The following is a 24,534-nucleotide window of genomic DNA, read 5'->3' on the forward strand; positions in this document are numbered from 1 at the left end:
TATTAAATCAGATAAAAGGATCTGGGCTTTATGTACTATATTTACCATAAGAATCAAGTCAAGGGAGGGATCAGAATAGATCGTACAATGCACTCAATTTGAAGGCAGATCTTCTAATTCCCAAATTCTATCCTGCTATTTTCTTTCCCCAACTTGATTTAGAAATTCTAGCACACCACTAGAACCTAATTCCCATCCATTAAAAAAAATCCCACATGACATCTACATTCAAACAGATATTCAGACATTACCTCAAACCAAATAGGGAAAGAAATTTTATTTTTCCTTTGAAATCGTCTTCTCTCTTCAACTTTCCTATATCTCATGACAATTCAAATATCTTATCAATTCTGAAAATCTGAGGCATCCTGGCCATGCTAGATTTCTGACATTAGTGTTTGGAGATGGGAGGTGGCAATTTACATTTGTGATCGGCTACTATGTATCAGGTGTTACCTATATGAAAATCATGGCATCCTGGGTGAGAAATAGTTAAAGAGCAAAATACTCAGGGGGCCAGTTGTGGTGATCCACGTTTCTGTCCACTAACGGGTCTATTATCAGCCTACATTTTAATTCTGGGAACATTGTTTTCTGGAAAAAAGCAAGTAGGAAGGAAACAAAACATCACAGTCACCGAGCAGTGAAATAGCATGGGAGCTCACTGTGCACAGCAGAGGGCAGGCAGAGAAACTCAGCAGCTTCCAAAGCCCAGGGATCTTGGGGCTGTGCCCAAAGGTTTACACACACACAGAGGGGCACTGGACTGGCCAGCTTACTGCTCACCACACTGTGTGGCCTGGTGGTGTATTTCACCCAGTGGGGATGCCTTTTTCTGACCCCTCCAACCACTGCATGGGTTAGTGGAGACCCTCAAACATACCCTCCCCACGAGGAAATAAAATATAGGAAGAGAGCAAAAGACTCCTCAGAAATATGGATTACCTAATTTAAAATCTGAATTTTTGGGGCACATGGATGGCTCAGTCGGTTAAGTGACTGCCTTCAGCTCAGGTGATGATCCCAGGGTCCCAGGTTCGAGCCCCGCATCGGGCTCCTTGCTCAGCAGGGAGTCTGATTCTTCCTCTGCCCCTTCCTCCTGCTCGTGCTATTTTTCTCTCTCTAATAAGTAAATAAAATAAAATAAAATCTGAATTCTTCACTCAATTCTACCCCTGAAACTAAAACTACACTATAGGTGAACTAACTTGAATTTAAATAAAATTTTGAAAAAGAAAAAAAAATTTTAAAAATCTGAATTTTGAGCAAAAGACACTGTTTTCACAAAACAGTACCAAGAGACTAAATAAAATGGGAGTAAGTGTGCAGGGGAGATGGTGGAAATTAAAAGTATGGTGGTGTAAAGAAAAGGAGGTAAGAGAAAGTGTATGACTTCAGCGGAGGAATCTTCACTTTAGAAGGATAGACACGCCTCCCTCACCACATCAACACGGGTCCTCAGATACTTACTCCCCCTTCAATCCACTGCAGTCACTGGACCCTCACCTTGCTCAGGAGGGGGTAATCCAGGAAGGAGGCTCACAGACTTTGAAGGTGGCCAGGCTCAGAAACAATGGGTGAGGTAGGGGATGAGAGTCAGCCATGAGGATAAAAATGGAAAATGCCCTGCAAATCCTTTTATGGAACAGAGTGCCCTTTACCCCTTCACTGGTGGCACAGGGCGATGCAGCCAGACAAGTGCCCCCCAGGCTTCCCGCACTGAAAAAAATCAGAGGCGGTCTTTTAAGGAAGTGCTTCCAATTAAGGTTCTGGTTATAGACAAAAATTTAAATTCTATTTGTATGACAATACGAAAGTTAAAAGGGTAGAAGTTGGGGGGCACCTGGGTGGCTCAGTCGTTAAGCGTCTGCCTTCAGCTCAGGTCATGGTCCCAGGGTCCTGGGATCGAGCCCCGCATCCGGCTCCCTGCTCCGCGGGAAGCCCGCTTCTTCCTCTCCCACTCCCCCTGCTTGTGTTCCTGCTCTCATTATCTTTCTCTCTGTCAAATAAATAAATAAAATCTTAAAAAAAGGGGGGGGGGGGTTAGAAGTTGGAAGGAGAAAGGGAACTAAAGGCAGGATGAAGGCACAAAGGTCTGCATTTATAGAGTGGGGAGTCCATCATTGACAGGAACAGGAAATAAAGCTCTGAGCCCCTCCACTTAAGTTTAAAAAGAAAACAGTATAGGATCTAAACACGGTAACTACCTACACTGGGAAATGGGTGAGAGGGAGATGTGATGTGATAGGATCTATGTGAACTTCATGTCACATATCACTGCAGTAATTAAAAAGATAATTCCCTAAAGTAACGAATAGCATGATAACATGATAATGATATTATCAAGAGAGACCAAAGGAGAAGAAATAGTTGGAAGACTTAGCAATGATTGTCCCTGGGCGTGTGAGTTTAGAGGTGAGAAAGGTTAGGTCAGGGGATTGTTGCTTGAAATTTCCTGCTTCTCTTTTCAATTTAAAAGGAAATAAAATATGCATGCATCATGAATTTTAAAAGAAAGAAAGAAATGTAGGGCCTCTTGTTGGTGTGAAGGATGAGGGTTGCTCTTTCATTTCCGGGAGCCTTGAAAAACCACTTTCTTCATATTTTTCAGGGCAGATCTTCCTGCAGAACTGACTTTCAATTTCCTCTTACTTTCATTTTAGTTAAAACACTTAACTAGGAAATAATTTAAGTATACTGATAAGAACAGAAATTAATATAGATACCTGTATCCCCATCATCCATACTTGACTAATATTAACTTTTTACCGTATTTGTGTACATCTTTAAAAATATAGATTTGGATTTGGTTTGATAATATTTTATTTAAAGTTTTACATCTCTATTTATGATTGACCTATAGTTTTTCTTTTTGATCCTGTCTTGTTTGCACAGTGTTCCGCCATCAAGATTATATCAGACTCATAAAATAAGCCAGGGAATGTTTCTTTGTTTTTCTTTTCTTTAAAATGTTTTGGATATTGAGTCCTTGAAATTTTGGTAGACATTATTATTTTGTTATGGGTAGATTATTAACAACTGACTCAACTCATTTAATGACGAGACTCCTACTCAGGTTTACTCTTTCTTTTTGAGTACATTTGGATTTATCGTCCACTTCATTAAGCACTCAAATTTATTTGAAAAAAGTCGCTCATGTACCCGAGTATATCCATATTTATTAAATCTATATTATCTCTACCGTTATGTCCCCCTCTCCATTCCTAATCCCGTCCATATGTGCCAGCTCTAGTTACTTAGTCTTGTTTTGCCTGTTTATTGTAAGAATCAGCTTCCTAATATCTTCCCTAGGTCATTAATTTCTGTTTTTATTTCTATTCCTTTCTTTATATATTATTTTGAACTTCTTGATCAGAGACTTTAGATAATTGGGTTCAGTTCTCACCTTTTCCTAATAACTGTATTTTAAACTTCACTTGCTTTTTTAGTGCCACTGGGTGTGATGTGTAGTTTTATCTCCATTTTGTTATGAAATATTTTGTACTCGTAATTTCAAACTATATTTTTCTTTGACCCATGAATTAATTTGAAGTGTGATTTTTATTTAAAACATTTCTGGGGAACAATACTGATGTGTAATTTTTTAATTTTATTGCACTGTGCTCAGAGAATTGAGATGCTATTGGAGTGTTGGGATTTACTTATACTTGCTTTGTGATCTAGTTTATGGCTCTCTCTTTTTTAAGTTTCATGAGTGCTTTATCTAATGGGACATATGGAATTATCTAATTAATATAGAGTTCTATAAGACCATTAAATCAAGCTCATTTATTGTACTTTTCAAATCTGTATCCTTACATCTCTTTGCTTGACCTCTCAATTTTTAAGAGAGAAATGACAAAATCTCCCTTTATTATTATTATTTTTTTTAAAGATTTTATTTATTTTATTATTTATTTGACAGAGACATCAAGAGCAGGAACACAAGCAGGGGGAGTGGGAGAGGGAGAAGCAGGCTTCCCGCCGAGCAGGGAGCCTGATGTGGGACTCGATCCCAGGACCCTGGGATCATGACCTGTAGCCGAAGGCAGCTGCTTAACGACTGAGCCACCCAGGCGCCCTAAAATCTCCCTTTATTATTATAGTTATGTTGATTTCCTCATTCTCACATTGGCCTTTATTCATTCTTAGGCTTCGCAGTTATGACTTTGTGGGTTCAAAATTTTTTAATCTTCCTGTTAACTTGATCCTTTTATTATATTGTGATATTTTCTTTATATCTTATAACTCTTTTTTAAAAAATATAAAGTCTATTTTGATTATTAATATTAGTACACCAGCTTTCTTCTGGTTAGTGTCGCCCTGGTGTGTCTCTTTGCGTCCCTTCTTTTTCAGTCCTCTGTACCCTTAGAGTTAGTGGTATTTTGTGTACACCATATATTGATGGCTGTATTTTTTCAACATTTTTAAATGAGTATAAATATTATTGTCATCTAGTAATTTTAATCTGTTTGCATTTATTATGAAGACAACCTGATACTGAGACAGTTAATGTTCATCAAAAATTTGATGTGCTTATTTTTCCCAGCATCTTTTACAGTTAGATCGAAGTATGTGACTATTCCTGATCAACAGACCAGATGTGGTCCAGGCCAAGGCAGGGAAGAGCATGCCTGTCTCTTTTGTCTTTCTTTTTTCCTGCCAGGACAACCTCGGAGGCTCCATGGTATAGTGTGGCTACGAGATGGAGTAGGGTTGCCTGACACACATTTGGTTACATTATGAGACAGAAATATGGATTGTGGTAAGCAACTGATTTTTCAGGGCTTATTTCTTGAGGCAGCTAGTCATAATTACTCCGACTGCTGTATTTTGATTTAATTCTATCATATTTTGTGTTTTATATTTACCATTTTTTTGCTTCTGTTTTTCTGTTTTTGGCCTTTTATGGAATTGATTGAAAATTCTACTGTCCACATCTTTTTCTCTTCACTTATTGGGAAAGTATAACTGTTTGTTATGGTTAAATTTATGTATTAGTTTGGCTAGGCTATGTCTCCAGGTTTTGGTCAAGCAAGTCTATACCTTGTTCTGAAAGTATCTCAGATGTAATTACCATTTAAATCAGTAGAGTTCAAGTAAAGCAGACTACGCTCCATAATGTAGGTGAACCTCATCTAATCAGTTGATGGTCTTAGAAGAAAAGACTGAACTCCTCCCAAAATGAAAGAATTCTGCCTCCAGACTGTCTCTGAACTTGATACATCCACACTTCCCTGGTTCTCATCCTGCTGGCTTGTCCTACAGAACTCAGGCTTGACAGCCCCCACAGTGGTGTGAGTCAATTCCTTAAAACAAATTTCAAAAAAATCTCTGCATTCATCCATCCATCCATCCATCCTATTGGTTGCTTCTCTAGAGAACTCTGATTAATATCCCTATTTTTATTCTTCTATAATTTTCCTCAATGTTTAAAACATATATTTAACAAAGTTTAAATCTAATCAGTCTTTTTTCACTCTCCTCCCAAAATTTTAAGGACTTTACAAACTTGTAACTCTGACCATCTGTCCATTTTCATGTTGTTGTTCTCTTGTTCTTTTGGCTCAACTTTTTAAAGCAATTACATACATTTAGTAATTATCTTCATTATGATTTTCACTATACTTACTTAAATTGTATACATTTGCTATTTTTCTGTTCACTTTGTCTCTTTAATCCCCAATTTCCTTGATTATGTTGACTTTCCTTTTGAAGTGTATTTTATAGTAGCTCAGTGAGAGTCTAATCGGTAAACTCTCAGTTTTTCTCTGAAGATGCCATTATTTTGTCCTCCCCTCTGAATGAGGTAAAACAGGATATAGAATTCTGAGTTGAGTGGCATATTGTATCATATAAAATACCATGAGGATATTAGTGCATTGTCTGACTTCTATTGTGACTTCAATGGGAAGTATGCTAACCAGCAAATCTTATTCCTTTGTAGATAGTCTGCATTTTCTCTCTAGATTATTTCAAGATTTTGTTTTCTTTTTCGTTTCTGTAAGTTTAACAGTGATCTTTCCAGGTATGGACTTATTTTTATTTATCGTGATGGTTTTCCTTAATTTGGGGAATCATATTTTTCACCAATATTTGAAAATTTTCAGTATCTCTTTGACCATTACTGTTCCCTATTTTCACTCTTTTGACTTCGGAACTCCTCATAGACTTACATTTTTACAATCTGCATTCCTTGCCTCCTAAACTCCTTTTATATTTTACCATATTTGTTGCATTCTGGACAATGTTTTCAGCTCTTTCTTTCTAACTCATTCTCTTTTCATCTGTTACTAATATGCTGTTTGGCCCTCCCATTCAATTTTTAATTTTAATTACTATATTTTTCATTTTTAGAAATTTTATTTGCTCCTTTTAGAAATTTCCATAGGAAATGGAAATTCAGTCTTCCATCACTCTTTTCTATTCATTCTTTTAACATTTTAATAATTTAAACAATTTTATATTCTCTTTCAGATTTTTCAGTAATCTCAGGATCATGTTAAGTACTTTGCCTGCCTATCTTCACTCCTACTTGATTATTTATAGTGTATCTAAACAGAGTAGTTTTCTGTATCTTCCTAGATGCTCTAGAGGTTTTAGTAGCCAAGACTAGTACCCCTGCCGTTAATTTCACAGCTTGAAAAGTCTTGTACCATATGAATGGTATAAATTTGGACTTCAATCCATAGGCTTGTGATTTTAGCATCTTATGAGGCACATTTTTCACAACCAGGGGCATGAAAAGAAACAAGACTTCCGGGAATGTTCCGGGGCTGGAAGGCATGAGTGCTCATTAATGAAGACAATTGTTCCAGAGTTTCATGTTTTTGCAGACCTTCAATTAGAGACTTCTGTTATAGGTCTAAGGTGATATCTATGATGTCTTCTTTCCCTGCCTGGTCTTTAAAATCCCAGCCCCTAGATATTATGATGCATATTTAGGTTCCAAATTCATTGAGCCACAAAGGTGCCAGCTTTAGAGTGTGCCTTTCTGTTTTAACCTCCCTCTGTACTTTTAGATTTCCCTTTGTTTCTTCTTTCTAAAATGAAGTATGCATTAAATTGGGGGAGTTATAATTTATTTAGCATATCTATGAATTTCTAACATTAGGATGGATCTGAATTAACTCAGGCTGCATGTTGTCAGAAATCTCTGGCTTTCCTTTCTAGGGTCCTTGCTTCCTATCAGGGTTTTTTTCCCCACTGATCTGCCACATAAAAGTAAATTTACAAAAATCCAGTTTATTCCCTAGACTCTTGACCCTAAAGCAAGAGAAAACTCCTTTTGAGGTTTCTATGTATTCCCACTCTCCTCATGTTAAAGGAATAAACACTAGAAAATCACTTACAACAGCAGTTCATGTATTTATTAGAATCAAGGCTTTAAACTTACTTAATTTTTAGGTATATTTCCTCCTATAAAAATATATTTTTTAGACCACCCCTCATCTCTAGTTTATCTAAAGCCTACACCTTGCTTATACAGCACTGTTCTTTACTACCTCACTCTTCTTGTTTCTGTGAAAAAGAAGATGTCACTTACAAATTGCTTTCATTTTATTCTGTATTTTATATTTTTTTCTAGAAATATCTAGAAAAGACCATGCTAAAGATTTTTAGAATTATGGCTCCCTCAAATGATGGGTAATTGTAGCAAGTAACAGAACTTGAATTTGGAGACTAAAGAGAAAGAACACAATGTACTGGAATTGAAGCCCAGTATAAATTCTTCTATTTCTAATGCTCATTCTAGTGAAGATCAGACTGAACACTGACTCTAATTGAGAAGGGGGAGCCTGGGCTAGAGGGTATTAATGAATATTGCTGGTGTGTGTGTGTGTGTGTGTGTGTGTGTGTGTGAGAGAGAGAGAGAGAGAGAGAGAGAGAGAAAGAGAGAAAGAGAAAGAGAGAGGGGGGAGGGGGGGAGGGGGAGAGAGAGAAGAAAAGGGAGAGGGGAGAGAGAAGGGGGGAGACAGGGAGAGGGAGAGGGGGAGAGAAAGAGAGTGAGTTTGAGACAATGACTCCAGGGTAAACAAGAGGGTACTGAAGAGAGGAAACCTCCCATTGCCAGAGGAGTGAAAGGGTGATTCATTTTTTTTTTTTTAATGAAAGATACCAAGGGAAGGTGATGACTGCCTAAATTTCCTACATGTTAGTATGTACGACATAGCACATTCCACTGACTTAGAGAAAGGGAGGGAGGAAGGAAAGGAAGGGAGATGACATTGCAGAATAGGTGAGACTGTGTGATTATTACTATGTGATGATTCCTTATGATCTTAGTGATCCAGAACTATGGAATTCACTCTACATAACCCTTCTTTTCATTGTTGTTGCTGTTTGTTATTGGAAGGCACCAGATTCAAGTGCACAGCATTTAAGACCATTCGAGTGGAAAGCTCAGAGGCCTCATATCGCAGGACCACTGAAGTCTGTTGCCTCTGGTGGTGATTCCAAGCATCCAGCAGCATATGAAATCTATTTGTCCACCTACTTCTAAAACCTGATCTGGCTGATAACATAGGTTTTAAGTTCACCTATCTGGAAATTTTTTTTAGTTTTAATTTTCTGTTGTTTTAGCATCAGAGGACTTTTTATAGACCCAAAGCAATTAAGATTAGAACAAAATAACTGGATCTTCCTATTCTCTTTTCTAAAGTGACACATTTTCCTTCTCCTTTCCTTGTACCCACCAATGAGAGATACTAAATGAGATGTTATCTTGGAGATTGCGTGTTGGAAAACAAATGCTTTATAGTATTTAGCCCACCTGAGACTAACAGAAAAATAGCATTTGTTTCTTCATAATGTCTACACTTCCAAAATACTTTATTTCAATATAAATAAATGATGCAAGACACGTAGCTGTTACTCTTTACATAGGAATGCTCCACTACAGTCTTTAATCGTAGAAAACCTCCACCTGCTTATTATTTGGTTAAGTGATCAATTTTCTCTCACTCATATTTTCTTTTCAATGACCTTCTTGATTATGTGTGTGTTTATAAATAGGTAGACTTAAGCAGATTTTCTTAAAAGTGAAGTTGCTTTAAAAATGCTGTCAATTATGCTTTGAGGTTATTTCTACCATTCATTTGTTTCTGTCCTTAATGTTATTTTCAATGTTTTTTTTTTCTTCTCACATTAATTCACATCCATTTTCTTCACAGTAGTAATTGGTTGTTTTATTGCTTGTCTAACAGGTCCTTTCTCTCCTCATGTAAATTCCTCCTTTGTTTCTTTGTCCTTTCTGATTCACTGAAAACATTTTTCCCTCTTTTTAGGGAGAAACTCAAATGAGTAAAGGACTCTCCTGTATTTTTATCCTTGAATTCTTTCATACATAAATAATAAACTGAGTCTCGCTCTTTTGTGTTTATCCACCAATAATACCAGATCTTACATATACAGAATGCTAGTCCTAGCTATGTAATTGCTCAACCTAATGACTGGCGAATATATTTATTTTCTAGTAAAACAGAACTATACATTATCATGACATTAAAATTAAAAATTTACTTCTTCTGTTCAAGAAACAAACTTTCTGTTCAGTCCAATAAGTTTTCTGGGACAAATCAGTCTTCTGTGAGTTTGCGGATAGCCATTTAATCAATAAGGGATTCTCTTTAGCATTTATTTTGTACTTTTTCAGGCATTTAATTATTTTTTTATGTGGGATATGGAAAAAGAGAAGGAATGATGATAACAAGAGGACATGTTGCAATGCATTATAGTTCATCCCAGCTCTATGTTTGAGGCTGGCTAGATTGTCATGTATAAGCATCAGTGTTAAGGAAAGAGAACATTTTGTGCCTGCATAAAAATGACAGTCTTCTATATATAAAGTGATAGTATTAAATTTAGGTGAAATTAAACAGCTTTTTAATAAAACAACGTTAGAAGTTTATAAGATGAAGCAAGGACAATAGTGAGATCTTGACTGGTACAAATGATTATAGATAGACTTGAAAGATATTAGTTAGAATGACATTCATTCATTCATTCCTTCATGAGTGCCTACTATTTGCTAGGCACAGTGCTAGCTAGACACTAAAATGGTCCTATAATGAAGCATAGGTCATATGAAAATGGTGAACTTGGAAATTTGGGTCTTTAAAATAGATTATGAGAAGATAGATTTGAAAAATAAGTTCATTTTTGAAAAGATAACTGGGCATAGGGAAGTTTCTGCTATAACTGTATTACCATTTTGAATAAGAAATAAAGAAAGCATATGGTATTAGAGCTTATTCCAGAAGAACCAAAACAGTAGTAACTGCTGATGGAATATGATGTTTTCACTACAACCATGAGATAAACCTTCTAAGAGTGTGGTAAATATGTTTATTATCACTGAGGCCCAAAAAACCCTTTGTGTCCAATACCAAAGCAAAGAAAATATTGATCTGTTTCTTTAGCACTAATTGTTTATGTATATCATTCACAATCAAAGGTCCAATCTAGTTTTTTTTTTCTGAAATTCTGATGCAAAGACCAAAGGAGTTCAGAACATTTAGTTCAGAACATTTTAACTCAGCATGTGCTTCCTATGAAATATTTTTTAGCTTAAAATAGTATTATGAAGGTGTATCACATGACTTATTTTCAAAATGTTGCTCTACATGTAAAGAATGAAGATTTGTTAGTACTGAAGATACTCAGATAATGTGCTATATTTGGAGACCCCAAATTCTGAAATATTTCCAAATGTATTTTGAACAACGACAACAGCCCAAGGTTCCTTTGAAGGTACAGGTTTCAACTGATAAAACTGATACAGGATTCAATAGTATAAATAGTTTAGAAGCATATGATCTCATGTGTTTTGTAAAATGTATACTTTCTAGTCAAGCTTCACATATAACCAATTTGTGGGTGAGTATAAGCAGTGGTGTTAATTTTCAGGGCACTTTCTTATTGATGGTATTTGGAGCAATAGCAATAAATTTTCCTGTCCAGAGTCTTAATGTTTGACTGTCTTTCTTCTGTGAGTTGGTGGCAAAAAACTGCTTGGCATCTGCAATAATTTCAAGACCCTCATCAGTAGTAGGAAGTAGTGAGACTGAGAAAAGAGTTCTATTATTACAGCGCACTGAAAGTTTATTTTGGACTCGATTTAAAAGGAACCTTTGAAAATAATTCAAAATAAATATTCTAGTTTACTGGGATTTTTCTGAGCTCATTTAAATTCGAGAAATTCCATTTAGGTACTTTTTCCAAAAGATTGACCTGCATTCTTAGTACATAGCACTATTCAGTTCTTACCAGTTTTGTAGCTTCGTGCGCAAGACCTTTAGCTTCTTGGGCTATTTTCTCAGCTTCATCAATAGAGTCCTTAATATGGCTGTAAGCATTGAAGGCTGCAGTGGCATTGAAGGAGATGTTTTTGGCCTCATCAAGGATTCTGTTGGGATTACCCCCCAAAAAGAACATCAGAGCAGTTGGTACTCAAATGAAGAACATTCTACTTATCAGAAATATGGCTTCCAAATGATCACAGCCAAGATCATTATGATTCCAAGTCATAATGAGGTATCTACTTATTGTATTATAGTTTTCAATTTAAACTCATATTCCTAAATAATTCAGCTGTGAAATACTACCAACAGATTTTTAAACACCCATAGTATCCTTTAAAAATTTCTGCAACCACATGTACCATGCAACTGTGAGCAGGGAGATGATCCTTTAGGTCATTTGTAAAGCTTGCTATATGTTTCAGAGCACTTGTACCATATTACTGGAATGAATTTCACAAAATCTCTTTAGGGGAGGTGTACTGCCCAGATGAAAACAAATGAATCTCAGAAAGTTAAATAGCTTGTCTCAGGTTACATGACCAATACATCCCTAATTAAGGACCTGGAGTCTGCATCTGTGGGCTTCTAGCTTACCTGCTAAATAGGCAAAAGTCTACTATAAAATGAATTGTGCATGAATTGTGGCCAGGGTCTTCAAACATTAATAGTCTCCTTTGTATCAATGATATCAAGTCCTGGAATAGAACCTTACACATGTTATATATTAAATAACAGATTTGAGGCAATTGTTCTTGGGGCTTATAGGACCGATATTTATATATTTATTATGACAATCCCAAAATTGTAGGGGAAGCATACCAGTTAGACCTAGAAGGCTATTTATAGGTCAGACACACTTTGCCACTTGACCTTGCTCCTCGGACCCATGTAAGAGTCCCAGCTATAGTAAGCTGTTATTTCACAGGGGAGTATGTAGGGTCTCCCTGGAGTTTGAAAGAGAAGAAACAGACTTAATGCCTATGTTTTTGGCATTGTCAAAAGCCAATAAATAGTTTTGATTTCATTAAAAATATAAAACTAGAATCTGAAGCAGGATGTGTGTTTATCCATTATTATTTAAAATGCTAATAAAGCAACCGCTGTGCTCTCTAATAAAGAACAGAAAATATTTTTTCTTAGTATAGCCTAGGGCTATGTTCACTCCCTACCAAGCCGTATTTGAATCCACTTTGAACTCAGACTTTTGATGCTGCTTCAGTGGAGCTTTGCCCAGACCCTCCTAATTAGGCTCTTCCACAGAAAGGCCCTGTAGCTCATATGTTCCTAATTAGAGAAATCAAGATTTGAAAGAGATTCTCTACCATTTCTGCTAGTCACAACTTTTGGACAAGTGTCAAGATACATAGACATTTCCGACAATAAATGACATACCCATCAAGGACAGCAGATGAGTCATTCAGCTGAGCTGCATGGCTCTCAGCCTGGGACACCTTCTCCGCAAGGTTCCTGTCCTTTATTTCCTGGGCAAGGTCATCGATTTTATCTTTAAGCTCTTCAGACATGGGTGGCAATTTAGTTTGAATGTCTTCAACATACTGATATATAAGAAGAGAGGGCATTTTAAGTGAGTGAATCCAAGCTTCCTCTCAGTTACTAATTTCTCTAGGAGATATAATTACACACTTTTTTTTACGAAACTTCAATTTTACTAATATAGCAAAAAGAGAATACAGAATAAAAGCTGTTATTTAATGAGAGAGGTTAGGAACTATATGGAGCCAATTTACACCAAGAAGAACCTAACTATCTTTTTCTAAGAAATTGCTTCTTCGTAGGTATAAATGCATAAATGATAGTCATTAGGATTTTTTAGACCATATGTGTTTCTATTGCCATATAGTATGGCATCTACTGCATTATGCACTATATTGAAAGTCCGCTTATAGGTTTACATTTCTCTTTTAACCAATTTTATATAAATATTGAAACGGATTTTAAGAGCTATCCTGGGAACAAGAAATGCCCTTCATCACTATGGAGAAAAATACAGGTTTATAGGAGTGTTGTGAGTATTCTCACACAGGCACTCGTGTCTCTTGGGAGAACAATGTGAAGTTTTAACTGTTGCCAAGAGCTAGGCACGGTCACAATGGAATCAAGCAGAAACGATTTGACATCCACAAGAAAAAAAAATTAGTATTTGCTTAATGTTACTGAGATTTATCACTATTTCCCACTTATGAAAACCTATGCCACTGTTATTTTTTTATTTTGGCTTTTATGAAATACTCACATCTATGACTGAGTTGATTTCGCCTGCAAGACGGTTGGCTTCATCAAGTATGTCACTGCCTTCTTTTAAAGTGTTCTCAGTTTGTTGTTTGTCACGTTCAATAGCCTCCTTCTTTTTCTGTAGTACAGTATGAACAGAACATCAAAGCCCTATCCAACCCGATATTCCTTCCTGACTTCCTTGAGCTGACTGAACACAGGCTTTGCAAACAAGGCACATAGTGTTGACAATGAGGCTGGATGATATCAACTACCTGGCCGGTCCTTCAAGAGTTATTTTGTTTAAATGTCTATCTAGGTACTTTCTTCCTCCCAGTGTGAGGAAGTCATCCACGAGAAGAAAAGTTATGTGATGTTAGTTGAGGAATTAAGAACTATTTTTGAAGCAAGATGGACACCCATCTTAAACTCAAGTGTAAGTGCTGAATATATATTCCTGAGCATGTGGTAGCACCCTGAATTACATTGGAAGTAGACATTACATTCCAGAATCGAAGTCCAAATGAGTATTTTGTGAGCATAAACATAAGCAGATTTAGTCTAGGGGAGTTCTGTAAAAATTGGAAGAAGTGTGATTTTTAAGGGAACTTAGGGGAAGTGCTTTTCAAAAAAAGAGAAACGAACACATGGAAGAATAAACTTAATGGATTGTTCCATAAAAAGCAAGCTCTAATTTTTCCTTGATGCTGAGAGCTTGTCTCAAAACTACATGGAACTCATTCCTAGCCTAGAAGGGTAAAATCGACGAGAGAGAAATATTGTTATTTTTCTATTTGGAGTGTAACTTTGCCTCTTTTTTTTTTCCTTGATATATCTCACTCATTCTCCCAATCACTTGTGGATTTAATGGCATCTATTTTAAACCTCTGCCACTTATGTTTTTATACAGATAACAGTGTTAGTTTTATATTCATTTATAGCTCAAGATGTGTCAGGTAGCTTATAGGCTTTTCTCATTAAATTCTACACTAACTCGACAGGTCCTGTGTTTATCACCTTTTCAAAGAATAGGAAAATGAACAAATGATTTGCTCAAGGTCACACTAACTATGCAGTAGAGGTTTGGACCCTGGTCTACCTAATGATAAAGCCTGGGTCTTGAGCAATGAAAGCACTGTCTCTCCTATTATGGAAATCACTTGTCTTTTTTGTGGGCTAATATACATACTCAGTAGTATGTTCAGTGATATTGCATGGTGTCTTCGGTATGTTATGCTTCTTCAGTTATGTATGGTTCAACAGGCTGCGCATTTGTGTACGGTCCCTATACTCTACATGCATCTTATGATGAATTGGTGTCACTGATTTTCATTAAACAGTGCTGTTAGCAACTGTTAGAAATGTAGATTCTGAGCTGGTAGATTTCACTACCTTTTCAACTCAGAATCTACATTTTCGCAAGAATCCCAGGTGATATATGCAGTAAAATTGGAGAAGAACTGGCTTAGAACACTGCCTAGCACACAGTAAACACAATGTAATTGCTAACTATTATAATTATTTTATTCTTTGTCTTGGCACTCATTTATCTGAATTCTATTCTATAGGGTGGCCACAAACTATAGAAACATAGATAGTTATTTTATTTTTTCTATAGACTGAACTGTCTTGATTGCTTCTTGATTACTAAAAGCACTGTTACTTAATATCACTGAACATATCACTTAGTATGTATATTAGTCCATGCTCCAGACTTTATGTCCATATTATGTACTTACTTATTGGTTTAGTGACCATCTCCGTCACTTTAATTTATATTAAATTAAATGCCATAAAGACAGTCTATATGTGTCACTGTACCTTCAGGACCTAGAAAAGTTTCCTCCATAAATTTTTTTGAATGAATAAATGAAATTAGAGTCCATTCCTGGGACTTGCACTGGTGACACTTGGATCATTCAACTAGTCCCATCACTGGCTAATTCAGGGCAAGTTTTGTTATGTCAGTCTTACTCATGGACAACACAGGTAGGGGAGTCCTGGTGTTGTGATTACAAGTCACATCTTATCTTCCAAGGCTTTGACATTCTTTTCCATAACTACCAGTTAGTCCCTAGTGAACTGATTTAAAGTCATGCCATACTCAGACATTTGATAATCTTCTCAATTTGGCTTGTTTATATTCATGAATCAAGCTAATTTAAAATGCTGTACCAATCAGAGGGAGAGAATATTTCCACATGGATATTAGGTGAAGAGCTATATCCATTCTGATTTCAATTAAGTAGTGAATGAGAATCTTCCTAAAAGCTCCATTTGAGTCACTTTAGGGAACCAATTGTTACGCAAAGGTCAAAATGTATTCTTTATCATACTAAAGCAGAAATGATAAGCCAGAAATTAGGGAGATTTTAGAGGTGGCTAACTTTCAAATTAGATACTAATGGAATCTAGCTTTGACACAAGGAAAGATGACTATTTGGAGCTCCCAAATATTAATGAAAGTATTGATATAACATTTGTTTGGTTTTGCTTTATGGTACTTTATTCACCGGAAAAAAAATTCGGTTCTAGCTTTGCACCAGACACTGTTCTTGGCCCTGAGGGTACAGTGGGCAGAAAAGACATGTTCCTCGTGGCCTGCCTGGAGGGAGTAAATGAATAGAGGGAGTAGATTAATATGATAATATTTTTAAAGTAATTCTGAATGCCACAAAAGTAAATAAAGAGAGGATAGAGAATGATGTAGGATAAAAAATACCTAAGGTAGGAAGCTTCAAGTGTTCAAGGAACTAAAAGGGGACCCATGGATAAAGGGAATTCGCCCAAAGTATGCCATAAGCATAACTATTACGTGATTCCGTTTGAGGACCAAAGTTGATTATATTTCTACTTTTAACTTCTAATCAGATCTTAATTCATTCCAAATCTCTCTAAGTTTAAAACCTTTTTGGGTTGGGTGGGTTTGCATCCTTCTAATGGTCAATTTGGGGACTGACTCTTCAGTATATGTTTCCTCGCATAACTGAATGGCTCACATTCTGGGGGTCCACCTGGCACACAGTCCCCTCTGCCTTCTCTGCATCGCTGGAAGTGCACACGAAGCCCGTGCCCCTCCAGAAGGCTGCATTCAAAGGCTTCTATGATCTAACTCCAAATGCTATTTCCAAAGCCATCTTCTGCTACACACTTCCGGAGCTGGGCAATGAATTTTACGGCTCTCTTTGGCATTTTGTAAGATCACCTTGCCCTTCCAGGACTCTGTGTTTGGGCTCATGTGACTCCATCATTTCTCTCAGCCTCTGCTATGATGCCATCATTTTTGTGACTCTTTTGCGGATGCTCCTAGCCCATATTAATCACAGTATTATGTACTGTGAGAGGTTAAACTACCTGAATTGTAAGGTCTATGAGTCCAGGAATCATTCCTAGTCAGTCTCAAACACCCTGGTTACCAACAGCCCCTTGCTGTGATGGGTATCAGACAGACATTTAATATTACCACTGCCTACTTTCCTAACCTTGTACCACACTATTTCCTAACACAAAACTAATTCTCCAGTTCATATAAACCACTCACAAATTTTCCAAAATATAACTTTAATCCATGACTTCAATATCTCAATTGTTAATGATAGTTTCCAGGATAAGACCCAAATTCCTTCACTTGATCTCAGAATGCACTTGGTCTTTCATTACTCAAATTCTGGAGCTTGTCTGTCTTCTCCGGCTCTCTATCTGCTATTCGTTCCCATGCAGTCTTCATTCTAGTCCTATCAAACCACTGAATTTTCCCCCAGATTTCTTATGTTTTCTTTTTTCCCCTCCATGTCTTTGCATATAGTTTTCCCTATTTCTGGGATATTCTTCCTTTTCTACTTTGACCAACTAGCGCCTTTCGTTCAAGACTCAGCACATTTATCATGTCCTCTGTGAAGCCCTCCTTAACCCATGGGTGATTTCGATGCCCTTCCTTTGCTTAGCTCCATAATAATCACTGCAGTGCATACAGAGTGACTTACTTATGTGCACCTCTCACTAAATACAAGTCACCTGGAGTCATCAGAGATGGTGTTTTATTCTTTATATCCCTGGTTCTCAAACTTAAGGCTACATCCGAATCACTGGAGGGATTTTTAAAACACATGTTGCTGAACTCCACTCCCCGTTTCTGAGTTGATAGGTTTGGGATGGGGCTCAAGAATTTGCATTTTTAAGTTTCTAGTTGATATTCATGTTGCTCTTTGAAGGACCACACCATAAGGACCAGTCTTGGATATAATCAATTTTTGTGTTTGGCACATTTCTTGAACTTAGTAGGGGCTTAATAAGAGTTTTTAACAACAACAAAAAAAAGCTTATCTCCTTAAAATCAACAAATAACATTTGAGCTGGGTCTTAATTATAGCCCCTTCTTTGTGAACACAGGCACAATGCAGTTATCTATTTAAAATACGTTGTATCCATGTGATTGAATAATAAGCTGTATCAGTTATTCTCAAACCAGTATGCACATTGGATTAACCTAGGGAGAGTTTTAGAACATGAAAACTAGGCTACAGCCCAGACTAACCAACTGACACTCTGGGAAGAAGCTCAGGGAACCCGTCTTTGAACAAACTGTTCAGGTGATTCTCAGTTAGCTGGTCTAGCAGGAACCTTGGTAAGCAACCTAATCAGCCCTGGCAATCTTAAGTAAGCTGTGCCTTACCGGTGTTAATTTAGTCAGTTTATCTATTTACTCCAGTAAGTTTTTAACAGGTCTTTGGTTAAGCATGACACATAAAATGAAAATACAGAACGGACCACTTAGAATCGCATACTGACTACATAAGCTCTAGGCATCTCTAGGGGCGCCCAAGAATGATGGCTCCTGGTTTTAAATATCACTAAAAGGAAGGAGAGGCTGCAAGGACCATTTACTGTGCCACTATAACTCTTCTTGAAATACTTCCCAAATGCTTATTATGCTTTCCACACAGGTAAATTTAATTTCTTAAACTGTTGCCATAAAATGGAGAGGTGCGCATCTGGGTAAGTCACACCACTGGTGTGTCACTGAGCAGGATGAATCATGCTGGCACTGGGGAGAAGAAGGTATCCCAGCATCCTGCCTCTCAAGATGGTACGTTTTCTTTAATATTTCCAGCATGTCAGTAGCAGTAGACTCCAAATTGGTTAAGATTAGATACTGCAGTTAAGAAAAAAAATGAACCCCCTCAATCTTCCTTCAGAATGACGAGGATATATCCCAGGAGAGGGACTAGAAAAAAACACTTAAAAAATTAACTCATCGGGGCACCTGGGTGGTTCAGTCGGTTGAGCATCTGCCTTTGGCTCAGGGTCCTGGGATCGAGTCCTACATCGGGCTTCCTGCTCAGCATCATATGTGCTGAATTTACTCTTGAGAAAAGTGCTCAATTTGCCATGTCAAGTGTTAAGGAAAGAAAGGAAGGAAGAGAGGAAGGAAGGAAGAGAAAGGAAGGGTTGGGGGGGAGGGAGAAAGAGAAGAATCTATTTTAGTTCTAGCCTCATCAGCTGTCTAAAAAAGGCAGAAGCTGCCCATCATTTCTTGAGGAGAGAATTATCTCTTGTCTGTGAGGAAAAAATTACTCAGATGTGATCTGTTCATGTTAGTCCCTTTTAAAATTTCATTTGCGTAGAACACATTGCAAAGAAAAAGAAAACCAAAATCTTCCCAAGCATTGGACTCTCAATGTGCCAGATTCCATTAGGAAATACTTGGTACTTTTGTGACCTATGGCAGCTAGATGTCTAAACAATGGTGTATGGGTTACAAAATCATATGAGGTCAGTACTCAGAGATACACTGGATGTGCTCTGGTATAATGCACTCATTGCGTAGTTTGAAGACTGAAGCTTAGAGACTTGAGTTGCCTTGCCCAAGATGTATTTCTAGAAAGTGAAACAGTTGCCATTAAGATCAAGGTCCCATTTGTATCACACTGTCCTCTGAATCTTCAATATCTTGTTATCTAAATTTTATTAGATTCTATAGCAATGGTCACTGTTTTTTTTTTTTTTTTTTTTAAGGATCATTTCCTGCTCTGCTTTTTAGAAGTCTCCTTTCAGAGTTGTTCTTGATTTGGGTAAATGCGCAGCAATTTGACTTATCCAGCCATGTTCAACTCCCAACCCTCTCCCCTATCCCTACAGATTCAGATGAGAATCCCTAAGACTCACCTCCAAAGCAGTCATGTTTTTCTGGTTTGCTGAAGAAAAGCGATTAGCCTCTCTGATTTTCTCCATGGCTTCTCTCAACAGGTCCCAAGCATCATCAACTTTGTCTTTGTAGTCTGCCAATATTGCCCGGAGACCCTTCTCCATTTCCTCGTTTTTCCCTCGGGATTCTCCAAATAACTTCTTCACCTTCTTCAGAAGGCCTTCTGCAGCTCTGCAAGCACCCGCCCAATAACAGACAATAAGCCCTTGTCACTGCCTCACGGTTTATTGGTATTAAACTGTGTTACAAAGAGATGCTAGCATTCAAAGAATGGAAAAATAAGACAGAATTTAAAGCAGATTGACTATGTACTAAATGAAGATGAAAACAGAAAAGTGGCAAGGCCATTTATAATTAATATATTAAAGTACAAAAAATACACACATTTAAAGTGTATTAGTAATATAGCATCCTCAATTGGAAAGAGTCATGTTATTCTCATAATCTGACTGATGAAATACATTTTATGATTCACTTCACATACCAAAAAAAAAAAACCCTAATTCACCATAGTGATACATTTTCTCTGTTACTTTGAAATTTAAGGTATGAACATTGATATATTTGGTTTTAGTATACATACTAAATGAGCAGTATATATATATATATAATATATATATTATTTAAGTATTAATAACACCATCACTTTGAAGTTAGCTGACTATAAATGTAAACATGTATTTTTTTTATTGAATCTATGGTCACAGAGTTCATTTGCATTAGTAAAATCACGATTGCTATTCCCAACCTCAAATTTTCAGCCCTAATTGCAAAGTCTTAGGTATTTATTATTTGATGACTCCTCTTTTTAGCATTTCCTAAAATGACCAAATGCACAGAATGGACTGCTAAATTCATAACTTTATTTATTCAGAAATATTTTCATTAAAAACAACAACAAAATACTGTTGATGGTTTAGAAGTCCCTAATACAGGCAATTAATAAAGCAAGTCCATTAGCCTAATTATGGAAGAGACAGCTCCAGAAAAGATCATTTATTTAATTATTTAAATATAGGCAAAGACATGCTTTTAATCCATTTTAGAGCAAGAGAAATCATAACTAAATGAAAAATAAATAACAGAGCATCTTCTACTTCTAAGTGTGACAAAAATTTTAGAAAACTGTAAGCAATCATTTGGAAAGCTCAGTGTATCAAATGAAAAAATAATAAAGCATCTACTCACACTAACTCATCTTCAGCAACTTCCTTTTGTTTATCTAGATTTTTTCTCCTCAGTTCTGCCATCATCTGATCAATCTCTTTCTGAAGCCCTTGCAAATTTCTCTCAAAGGCCTTGTCTTGAGTTCCTAGAGTTTCATTTAGTCTTACAGCTTTTTCATTTACAGCTGCAGGGGGTAAGACAAATTTTGTAAATTAGTAAACAAAAGTGCCACATGCAATAATGGCACCAAGCATCTGCTCTTCCCCATGATCTCCAAATGAAATGTAGTTTGCCACGGGTGTTCCTGCTGGGAACAGAGAGGTAGTTAATAATGATCCATAACAAACAGGGAAAGGTGACATATTTCTCCAATCATATTTCTTTTGGGGGGCACAGTAATTAAAGCATGGTGTTTCTATCTCACAAGGGAAAAAATGTAAATAAAGAAATGGCCCAAACCTTCTTCAGGTCAGAGGTAAACAATGAGACACGAAGCATAGCCCTCGGAAGATGAAAATATAAGGTCTGCGCTGCTGATAAGACACAGTCCTATTCAGTCAAATTTGAAAATACCCGGTATAGAAAAACTCTCAGTGATGAGATCTCTGAAAACAAACCTGCCCTTGTTCTTCCACACAGTTCTATGTTCATTTGTTAAAAGGAATGAGGGAGGAAGCACTGGTTTTGGGAGGAGGGTTATAGATTAGGGCTCAAAGCTACCTTCTAGCAATAACATCCATTGTAACAGTCTGTGTTTATTATGCATTGAATAAAGTTTCAAACTGTGCTCTTTGGAATTTTAGGATTCTCTGGGTGCTTCAGGTTTTCTACAAACAATGTCTATTCTGTCAAGTATCTATTTGATAGGTTAGTGTCCTGGGCAAGATTTCATTTGAAAAAAGAATTCTGTCAAATAAAAGTTTGAAAAACTGGTGAGTTGAAACATTTATGTAGTTCTACCATTAGTTTTAGGCCAACTTCTCCTGAAGTGTGTTTTATGGCGCATTAACTCAACAAGTTGGAGGGAGATGTTTCTCAAACTCTTGTGTGCCAAACCCTTATTTCTGTAATATCATCTGTGAACATCCCTAGAATGAAGCTTGGGGTTGGCTAAGAGACATTTTCTACTATTCAGTGCTATATCCTAAGATGTCTTTAGGCAAAGAATCCTGAAAATTCACTTCTATTCTTGGAGAAACTTTTCTGATTAACACTGGTTGGAGCTGTCCCAAGAGTAACAGTTACTCCAAGTTCCTGTAACAGGTGCACACAGGCCAAACAGCCACCATGAAGGGTGTGACATGGTGGGTTAGTACCTTGGTTCTGAAATGATTCTCAGGGCCTACCCCAGACCTATTGATCTAAAAATTCTGGGGGTAGGGGACCAGCAATCTGTGGTTTAACAAGCCCCCTAGGGGCTTCTGCTGTATGCCCGAGTTTGAAAATCATGGTTTAGCAGAAGGAATTGGGTTTCAATCTTGAATTTTACCCTTTCCAAAATGCATCTTTCAAATTCTCTTTTCATGATCAAGGTAGTCAGAAAGTTGCGGCTGTCAACCCCTTATTCCCACAGTCATAATCTGCAGAACGATTTGAATCAGCTGTTTTAAAGAACAAACATGGCCATTCCTAGTCCTGTGGTAGAAATTATTGCTCAGGTGCCATATTCCTAGAAGTTGGTGAGGGTGGCTCTTTCTTGGTCAACTACTCATAGTCATACTTTGACATATACCAAAGAACCTTCTCAAGATCCCACCACTACTGTTGCTAAGTTATCACCTAGGCTGCATTGTGTTTGTTAAGGAACAATAGTGACCATGGACTGATTAATTGGAAAGCTCCTTGATCCAGCAGACTTTGTGAGAACTATGGCAGAATGCCAATGGTTAAAATGTAAGGTTTATACTTATTAGATTTCAGGAAAGGCTGTAGATTTGGCCTTCCCTGTGGTACCTCTCCTTTGGTCTGACTGCATATCTGCCTGTATGTTGACTTTAACTAATTGTATTATGTAACTAACCACTGACCTCATTTGCATTCATAAATCCCACTTTTCAACTTGCCAAAGGTGTATGTTTTTCTTTTATTAAGTGAATATATAAATGAGCTTTTGAAATTTCATTGAATTTAGGTCCTGGGCCCAGGTGGTTGTAAGGGGCAATGTGAGAGATATAGCCTCACTTGTGGTCTATTCTCAAAACTAAACTTCTGCAGAGAAGAACTTGCTGGAAAAAGCATGATACAAGAGAGAGGAAAGGAAAAGATGGCTGTACCTTTTGGAACGTATACACCATTTCTTTTAAATGAAAGTAATATGTAAGCAACTAGAAGAAATTATTAAGGCACACAAAAATGACAGTAGAGATATTGTAGAGATACTGCATTAAAAAAGAAAGCATCATTTTAATAGAAGAGATGTGATTGCTTCATTCCTTCTATATATGGAATTTGGAAATTCTCTGAATATTTTTAAATTAAAGATGAATGTGTTATTTAGTCTCTTAGATTCAAAGGTATACACTATCAGCACTTTCAGTTCAGTACATTTTCAACAGAATTGAAAATAATTATGACATTAAGATAGCTCTGAAATTTACTTATTTATTTCTACTTTATTTCAAAGGAAATTTTAAGTAGTTTTGAAATATCTTTAAAAGAAGATAAAATTAACAGAAAAGGAGATGGAGTAAAGATAAAAAATAATGTAAATCAGAAGACATCTTAGTAGACAGTATCTCAGTAGCCAAGGCAAAGCAGGGGATAAAAAAGGGATACTTAACAAGTATACAGGATCTGTAACATACAAATACATTAATCCCTCAGGAAAAACAAAGTTGTTTTTCACACTGAACCAAAAAAAAAATATGCTCTGATGGGTAAATTCATCATGAATGACAAATACTACTGTGACCTGAGAAACAGGAAAGAAGGTGTCTAGCATTTATTAAGTCCTCATATATGTCAGTACATATGGTAATTAATGAGTTGTTTATATATATGTATACATACATGTATACATATATATATTTGCTCATTAATTCTAATAGTTCATGGAATGAAATATAGAGTATTTGTGATCTAATCAGGAGTCATAGCAAAGATTTTAAAAAATTAATGGGAGATAAGAATGCCCTAGATTAATAGACCGTGATTATCTAGGAAGAGACCATGACTTATAATGGAAGATAGGGGGAGTAAGGTATCCCAACTAAAAATAAAACTGAACTAGACAAATGCCAGGCTAACAAATTCATTTTTCCCCGCAGCAATTTATTGTCACTAATAAAACCTCAAAGTACTGATACTATCCCCAATTAGTGTAGTTCTAAGAGAAAAAAATGGGTGTGGATATGTCGTATAACCTACTTAAGGCTTTTGGTGAGTTTCCTTTTCTTTAAAAAAAAAAAAAAAAAAAATCTCCTGAACTGCCAAGACTTGTAGTACATATAAACATCCTAGTCAAGATTTCGTTTACTTCTGGCATATTCAAATTTAAACATTCAGGAAATTTTAACAGTTGGATTAATTTTACCAAAGTTCTCTTCTAAGGGCTGTGCATATCATGTGTGTTATCATTTACATTAGTAGCTGCCGGAAGAAGGGAGCAGTGTCCACATTTCTCCCGGG

General features: G+C 36.6%; 1 protein-coding gene across 8 annotated transcripts in view; it reads right to left on the reverse strand.

Moving 5' to 3' along the window:
* The window catches only part of LAMA2 (laminin subunit alpha 2), a 615,089-nt gene that overhangs the window by 101,850 nt on the left and 488,705 nt on the right, over positions 1-24,534 (reverse strand). For all 8 annotated transcript variants that reach the window (XM_027602582.2, XM_027602583.2, XM_027602581.2 and 5 more), the window contains 5 exons: positions 20,929-21,091; positions 19,701-19,911; positions 13,558-13,674; positions 12,696-12,859; positions 11,269-11,407 (listed from right to left, as the gene is read on the reverse strand). In XM_027602582.2, coding sequence (XP_027458383.1) covers positions 11,269-11,407; positions 12,696-12,859; positions 13,558-13,674; positions 19,701-19,911; positions 20,929-21,091 — 794 coding nt within the window. The remainder of the gene's footprint in view (positions 1-11,268; positions 11,408-12,695; positions 12,860-13,557; positions 13,675-19,700; positions 19,912-20,928; positions 21,092-24,534) is intronic.

This window comes from Zalophus californianus, chromosome 7 (assembly GCF_009762305.2).
Source record: "Zalophus californianus isolate mZalCal1 chromosome 7, mZalCal1.pri.v2, whole genome shotgun sequence".
Taxonomy (NCBI): Eukaryota; Metazoa; Chordata; class Mammalia; order Carnivora; family Otariidae; genus Zalophus; species Zalophus californianus.